The sequence below is a fragment of the Octopus bimaculoides genome, chromosome 17 (assembly GCF_001194135.2).
Source record: "Octopus bimaculoides isolate UCB-OBI-ISO-001 chromosome 17, ASM119413v2, whole genome shotgun sequence".
In the NCBI taxonomy this organism is placed as follows: domain Eukaryota; kingdom Metazoa; phylum Mollusca; class Cephalopoda; order Octopoda; family Octopodidae; genus Octopus; species Octopus bimaculoides.
The window spans coordinates 28,516,660-28,524,562 of record NC_068997.1 but is presented as its reverse complement, the minus strand read 5'-3'; the positions used below and the strand labels follow the sequence as shown (position 1 = coordinate 28,524,562).

General features: G+C 37.0%; 1 protein-coding gene across 2 annotated transcripts in view; it reads right to left on the bottom strand.

The window, feature by feature from the left end:
- Positions 1 to 213: 213 nt before the first annotated feature.
- The window catches only part of LOC106870690 (cytochrome b-245 light chain), a 16,740-nt gene continuing 9,050 nt past the window's right edge, over positions 214 to 7,903 (bottom strand). The window contains exons 3-6 of one of the 2 annotated variants that reach the window (XM_014916850.2): positions 6,657 to 6,731; positions 4,576 to 4,659; positions 2,395 to 2,476; positions 214 to 907 (exon numbers count right to left, since the gene is read on the bottom strand). In XM_014916850.2, coding sequence (XP_014772336.1) covers positions 770 to 907; positions 2,395 to 2,476; positions 4,576 to 4,659; positions 6,657 to 6,731 — 379 coding nt within the window. In that variant the 3' untranslated portion in view covers positions 214 to 769. The remainder of the gene's footprint in view (positions 908 to 2,394; positions 2,477 to 4,575; positions 4,660 to 6,656; positions 6,732 to 7,903) is intronic. The other variant, XM_052974034.1, reaches the window with a different exon arrangement.

Here is a 7,903-nt window from a genome sequence, read left to right as displayed (position 1 = left end):
AAAAAATATACATTTATAAAAAAAAAAAGAAAAAGAAAGGAACTGCATTTAATGCTGCAACGAGCTTAATGTTGAGTTTGAATGGAAGTAGAAACATTTCTCAAGGTTGGAGAAATGAAAACATTTTGTGGAAGACAGTTCGAGGGAATGTTTAATGTGACTATTCTGACTGCAAAATAGGGTAAAGGGATCACATGGGAGCAGCAGCAGTACTTTCTCTTTTTCTTTTCTTTCTTTTTTTTTCTTTTGTTTTGTTGAAGTAGGAAGAGTGTCCGAGATTGGCAAATGGAAGAAAAGAAATTGTATTTTTAGACTGGAAATATGAAGTGATCTCAAAGACACCCAAGGGCCAGATAAGTGGTGGCATTAAATTTGATGCTAGTTTAACCGTTTAGCATTTGGATTACTCCCTCAAATATAGCACCTGCTTATCTCCACATCATCATCATCATATTGTTTTGAATTGATCATGCATTAGCTCTAAGCTTTGAGATATCAATGATGTGGTCGTTTATATTTAGAATGACATTGTAAATGTGAGAGGACAGACCTGGCTGATTGTAACATTAAATGCGTAGAATTATTTGGGCTGGATTTGGCCATTTTAAATGCTAATGGGTTAAATCTATCACCCAAAGATAGGAATGATCACTTTGAGATTCAAGAGGCTTCCACTTAAAGAGCCATCAACCAAATTTCACTCTCAAGATTTTTATGAACTCGATGCTAGGATTAAAAATGTTTGCCCAAGGTGTTGCAGAAGCTACAGCTACATGTGATTAACAGGAAGTTCAGGCCTTCGAGGTGGTGGTCGTCTTTGAGGAACAGGTGTCATTGGGGCATCAACAGTTGTAGTATTGTCATTTTGTGGTAGATCTGCTTGCCAATGTTCTCCTTTAAGTGCAGCCTGCAATAAGAATTGGAAATTAATTAATAGAAATAAATAATTAAATCCAAATTCAAAATAAGGATATTAACCCTTTCATTACAGTATTTATTTTGAGATGCTCTGTGGTTCTTTCAATTAATTTTAAATATAACAATGAATTTAGTAAAATAACTTAGTTATCATTAAGCTAGTTTTAGGAACATAAATTGTGAGTAAGGTTTTGTGGAAGATTTTAATTCAAAACTTATGCAAACAAGACATTTGTACTACAGAGCCAGAACTGGTTTCAGCCGGGTTGATAATGAAAGGGGTTAATCTTTTGTTTTAATTATCCCCCACCACTGAGTATATGGTCAATCTTTTATCTTTTACTTGTTTCAGTATTTAGACTGTGACCATGCTGGAGCACTACTTTCAAGAATTTTTAGCCAAATGAATCGACCTCACTATTTATTTTCTTTTTTTTAAGCCTAGTACTTATTCTATCGGTCTCTTTGCTGAACTGCTAAGTTATGGGGATGTAAACACACTAGCATCGATTGTCAAGCAGTGGGGTAGGACACAAACACAAAGACACGCACACACATACACATATGACAGGCTTCTTTCAGTTTCCGTCTGCCAAGTCCACTCACAAGGTTTTGGTCAGCCCAAGGCTATAGCAGAAGACATTTGCCCAAAGCACCATGCAGTGGGACTGAACCTAGAACTACATGATTGAGACACAAATGTCTTACCACACAGCCACGAAAGTCTGGCCCCATCACATTTTGTCCCTGTGATTTTGCTAGAGAATTACATTAAAGACACATACGTCTGTGGAGTACTCAACCACCTATGTTCTAATTCAATTGGTCCAACAACTGAGCACTCATTGTCAAAACTGACAGACACCCATTTACTTTGATTACTGAAGGAAGTAATTCTTTCAAATTTCAGCACAAGGCCTGCAATTTTCAAAGAGACAGGGAAAGTTGATTACATCGACCCCTCTACCTGAAAGGTACTTTATTCTATTGGCTATGAAAGAGTAAAAGGCAAAGCTGGCCTTGGCAGGATTTGAACTCAGAAAAACAAAAAAGCCTTAAGAAAGGCTGCGGTGCACTCTTTTCCATTGTGCTAACAATTTTGCCAGCTTGTCACTTAATTATTTGAGTAAATAATTTAAAAAATGCTACTTACGAGGGGGTGCTGAAAAGTTCCTGGCTTTATGGGTATCAAAAAAGGCCTGGTGGAGGCCCAACTTTCCAAGTTCCTTTACAAGGCTTATGAAAAGGACTTACTGCAATAAGTGTGTGAATCTGAGAGGGGAATATGTTGAATAAAATCCTCCTACATTTTCTTTTTTCCAAAGCCAGGAATTTTTCAGCCCCACTCATATTTGACATGTTACAGGTTAATTATGGCAGGTGGGTCAGTATTTGAATATCAAGAATATAAAACAAAAGACACTGACTAAGAACTCAGACATAATATGGATGTAGAAATGAATGTGCTTTACTAACCACAAAATAAAGTGTGCTTGTGAACAGAAGGCAAAGTCCACCAAGGAATGTTGGTAAAATAAATACAAGTGGAACACACATTCTATAAAAAGGAATTAAAAAAAAAAATGAATAAATTAGCAAAAAAAAATGATTATCACAAAATTCAATAATCAATGAATACATTTATCTTTCACAAATCAAAAAAATCTTACTAATCTGTATTACTTGTTGTTTAATCTCCGGTTAGTTTGGTCTAGCTTTCCAACTGTGACCATCACCTCTTTTTTTTCTCTTAAGATTTCCTGCTATTGAGCTCTCACAAAAGTCTCTTAGCACCTTATTCTGTGAGGCCCAGCATTCTCCAGATTGCTTTTACGACAGATTATTGTGTTGTATGTCACCATTGTGATATGTAAGCAATTTAGTGAGAGTGGTCAGCGATTTAAAGTATGAAAGTGTTCATGGAAAAGACCAGTAAATGTGCTTTTGAGAAGCATGTGTAGATGAATATCAGAAGGCAGCTTTTCAACAAAACATTGTAATTTTGTTCAAATAGTAATGAGACCTGACAAGTGATGAGTGAAGCGGGCGTGTGTGTAGGAGACGGAGAAAAGCGTTTAAACTTATGACTGTAGAAATGATTTAGCTGTAAGCTATTAAAAGCTAGCAGAGATGAAGATAGCTAAGACTGATATAAACTACTCATGATATAGGTGGAGCTGTGTTGATATAGACTAACTGAATAGGTGCTTGCAAGGAGAAGTTGACAAAACGAAATAGGATGTCAATAATGTGGTCAGTGAGAGAGCTTAACATGACTCTGATGATTGCAGCATTAAGTTGGTGAGAAAGACAAAAAGGCAGGTCCCATCTTTGGAGAATCGATGTGGCTCATTTCATGTTCTACTGACTTTAAAAAAATGCATGCTCATCTATAGGGTGCTTTATGTATTAATATGTGCCCAGCTCTGATTCTTTTCCACTCTAGGCACAAGGCGCGAAATTTTGGGGGAAGGGGATCAGTTGATTAGATCAACCCTGAAACGATGAAAGGCAAAGTCAACCTCAGCAGAATTTGAACTCAGAACGTGAAGCCGGAAGAAATACCACTAAGCATTTCGCCTGCCATGCTAACATTTCTGCCAGCTCGTTGCCTTGTGCCCAGCTTTGATTGTCTGAAGTATGCCATAGCGCAACTGTGCTATGCCGCAACAACCAAAATAGCTTTCCTGACTTCTACAAGTCTGCTTTGATTTACTTCTCTACAGTCCATACTTTTCTCTAATCAATTCATGGCACCTTTCTACAGTCTTACATCATCATTTAATTACAACACCTGTACAAATAGTAGATATTTTTATCTTCTTTAACCCTTTAGCATTCAGGTTACTCTGTCAAGTGTATTGCTCATTTATTCACATTGTTTTGAATTAATCAAGTATTTTGATGATGTAATTGCTTATTTTCAGAACGACATTGTGTGGTAGGTGTGAGAGGCTGAATATGGCCAATTTGAACATAAAACAAGTAGAATAATTGGACTGAATATGGCTGGTTTAAATGCTAAAGGCTGAAAAGGGAAATAAGTAGAAAATTTTTTTCTACTCTAGGCACAAAGTCTGAAACTTTAGGAGATGGGGCCAGTCGATTAGATAGACCCCAGTACGCAACTGGTACTTAATATCCGCAAGGATAAAAGGCAAAATCAACCTCTGCGGAATTTGAACTCAGAACGTAAAGACAGACGACCTACCACTAAGCATTTTGCCCAGCATGCTAACGTTTCTGCCAGCTCGCTACCTTAAAATAAGCAGAAAATTGACTGAATAGACTGCCTTGTAATATCTGTTCCAGCTCTCTGTGTTCTGAATATTCCAAGATTAAATCTTGCTAAAGCCAGCTCTTTCTTTTATCCTCCAGGGGTCAATGAATAAAATATCAATCAAGTACAGAGACCAATTCTTCTCTCTCTCTCTCTCTCTGAAAATGGCCAACTTGTGCCATGATAAGCATCATGAGGAACCATTCACAATGTCCCTTCCTCTTGAAATGGAAAAGATTGAGCAAGAGACTAGCAACCACTTCTCATAGAAAAACTGATATTCTACTGAGACCATGAAGTGAAGAACTGATTTGTAGAACAACACAAAAGATAAACTTTAAAAAAGGAGGCAAACAAGAAATGGTTGGTACACTTACAAGAAATAGAGGACAAACCGAAAATAATATATTCTTGCAAGTGGACCAAAGAGGTTGACAAAAACTGTAAATGGAAACTGGCACCTGAAAATGGAAAGAATTTCAGTATATTTGGAGTAATGCTGTCAGCAAGTGACTGGAAGATTTAATACAGCATATTTATTTTATTAATAATGAATTATAAATTTTATGTAAATTTTGATTATTATTACATGCTGCCACCACAGCATGTTCACCTTGATGGTTCTTATGACGTCTCTGACTTTCATGTGCTGTCATATCCAGGTGCTGGTACAAGGCCAATTGTGATCTAATCCAACGTGAGCTCTGATCAGACAAATTTATGATCAAAAAGTTTTCCTGTCGTGATCCTGCTGCCCTTATTTTTCTTTCTTTTTTTTTTTAAGGAGCATATTTAAGATTACATTATCTAATGTGTCCTTTTTCTAAGATGTTATTATGTGATGTGAGGAAGATTTGGCTGCTGTGTCTAGTAAGTCGAAAGACCATGTTGAGATTCTCTCACTCGTTCAGCGAGAAGAGTTACTATAAGTAAGGGCAAAAATCAGCTGACGTAACACCAATATATTACTGGTACTTGTTTCATCAACCCCAGACAAGTAATTAGTGAATTTGACAGCATTAGTCATTAGTGTGTTGCAACAAGACAAAATACAACATTCAGCTCTGCCAATTACATCAACTCTCCAAGCTCAAACCAACGAGGAAAGCTTATACAAATTCGTTCTACCTGTTAGAAATAGTAGCAAAATATCCCTAAATATCACGTCTTAACGTCCTTAGCATTGAGAAGTGCAAGGGGTTAAAATAAAGAAAAAAAAAGACGTTGGTTAAAGAAGACACAAGAAAAATTATGCTGGGAAAAGAAAAAGCAGTGATGGTCACGATCGGAATGTCTTTCATGTAGATCTACTCGATCAGTTCTGATCTGGTATATCAATAGAGCAAAACTTTTTTAATGAATTCTTTCCCTTCGCTCGAGTTTCTATTTGACTTTTTTCTTTAATGCAAGGGAAACAACTCTGTCACGACAATAATGCTCACCAATTTAAGACGGTGACCTGGTGGAACCGTTAAAAGCATCGGGAAGGAAAATGCTTCGCAGAATTTCTTCTGACTTTACCTTCTGGTTTCGAAATCCGCCGAAGTTGACCTTGCTTTTCATCTTCTCGGGGTCGGTAAAATGAGCACTAGAGCTGATATAATCGCCTTACTCCACCTCACAAAAATTTCAGGCCTTCTACCTTTAGTAGAAATGAAGATGATTAAGACGTGTTGTATTTCCGTTGCATGCTTTCACTGCACCACTGAGTGCAGTTCTGCTGTATTCTTCGTGTAGTGCAGTGTTTTGTTTTGGTGTCTGTAGTAGAATTTACTTGTTAATTCTGGAACAAGAACTCGCACACCTGTAGTTGTTAAGCCTCGTATCGTCCTTGATGATTAAAAACGTTCCATTTGTGACCCTCCTGTTATTTTCCCCCGATACAGTGTAAACTAGAGCCCAGAGTCACATTTGTGAATGTGTCACTCGTCTGTAAGACAATAAGGCATGATTTCATTCTTTTTAGAAATCAACAGCATGGTATAACTGGTAGTGAAGCAATTCAATTATATTTCCTCATGGTTTATTCAAATGAAGGACATCAGCCATGAGACTTATTGGGGCCTCCTAGTCGAGCAGACAGAAGTTATCTTTATATCAGCAGAGATTTCTCCTAAGTGCCTGAAACACAGTGGAGTTTGCTAAAGAGCTCCCTATATGCCAGGTGGTGAAGATGTAAATTCAGGAAATAGATTAATATATTGGCTTCAAATTTTGACACAAGGCCAGTAATTTCAGGGGAGGAGGAATAGTTGATTACATTGACCCCAGTGCTTAACTGGTACTTATTTTATCAACCCTAAAATGATGAAAGGCAAAGTTGACCTTGTGGTATTTGAACTCAGAATATAAAGACATGAAATGCCACTAAGCATTTTGCCTGACACGGTAATGATTCTGTCAGCTCACTGCCTTAGATTAATTAATAGATTAGTTTACCATCTCAATGAATACTTACTTTCTGGGTGAACTTTTCCCTTTAGCTCGCAGACTGCGTGGATATTCAAACAAGAAAATAAAAACACCTGCTGCTCTGAGAAGTGCTCAGGAAAAACTTGGAAATCACAAAACATATCAAATTGGTAGAGTTTTGAAAAAGGTATTTGCAAATGACAGTGAGAGAGAAAGAGAGAGATTAATCCTTTTGATACCAACCTTTCTCTATTGAGAAATCTGCAGTTACTCTATCCAGATTGCAAGTTCAGGTTTATACCTGTAATTACTGGGGCTCTGGGATATGTAACACACTGCCTAAATACCGATCTACAGAAATTAGGCTTCTCAAAACCAGAAAGGAAAAAGCTAATTCAAAGACTATAGATCAAATCCATTATTGGAACTGTAAAAATCTGTAAAACTTTCCAAAAGTTTATCATTTAAATATATATGAGCATGTCTAGATATGCAACTATATGCATGAAAATACAAACGTAAAGCAAAACCAAATCTGCACACACACACATACATACATACATACGTACATACATACACACATTGTCCTGAGTTCATGTTTTAAAGTGATTAGCTTTCCCTCAATAGCTTGGTGTGAAGAGTTGCCATAAAGTTTAGTTAATTTTGTCAAAAGTAGAGTTGGTGAAGTGCAAACTCGTTTTTCTCCTTACATTTTATTGTTGCCACAAAGTACCTGGTGAACAAGAGAGACAGTGATGCTTTTGTAATCTCAAGGTGTAACCACATGTGTAGGCTATGTCTATGCAAGACATCACGCATGTGATTAGCAACTATCCTAAAATGTCGTCACGGTACTATCTCCCTATGCAGCTCAATGTTGTTACTAAAACAATTTACAATGCCATCCGCAAAAAGATGTCAGTAAGGCAGCCCTGAATAAAAATTTTATGCATAAAATAGCATGAATCAGAAAGACTGAAATAAATTTGAATATTAAAAAGCCATATTTACAATGGACGGATAGGTGTGCCCACCTTGTTTGTTGTTACCACAACATTTCGACTGACATACTCTCCAGCCTTTATCAGGTATCCTGATGGAATTTCCAACCCAACCTTTTCTACAACTGAATGTCCTTCCTATTGCCAACTACTCTGAGGGTGTAGTGGCTGAAGAGTCCATCAGTCGAAACATTGTGGCAACAACAAACAAAGTGAAGATACCTATCCGTCTAATGTACATAATTCCTCATCTCTAAAATATGGAACAGTATTAAAAAACCTCTCTGCAATA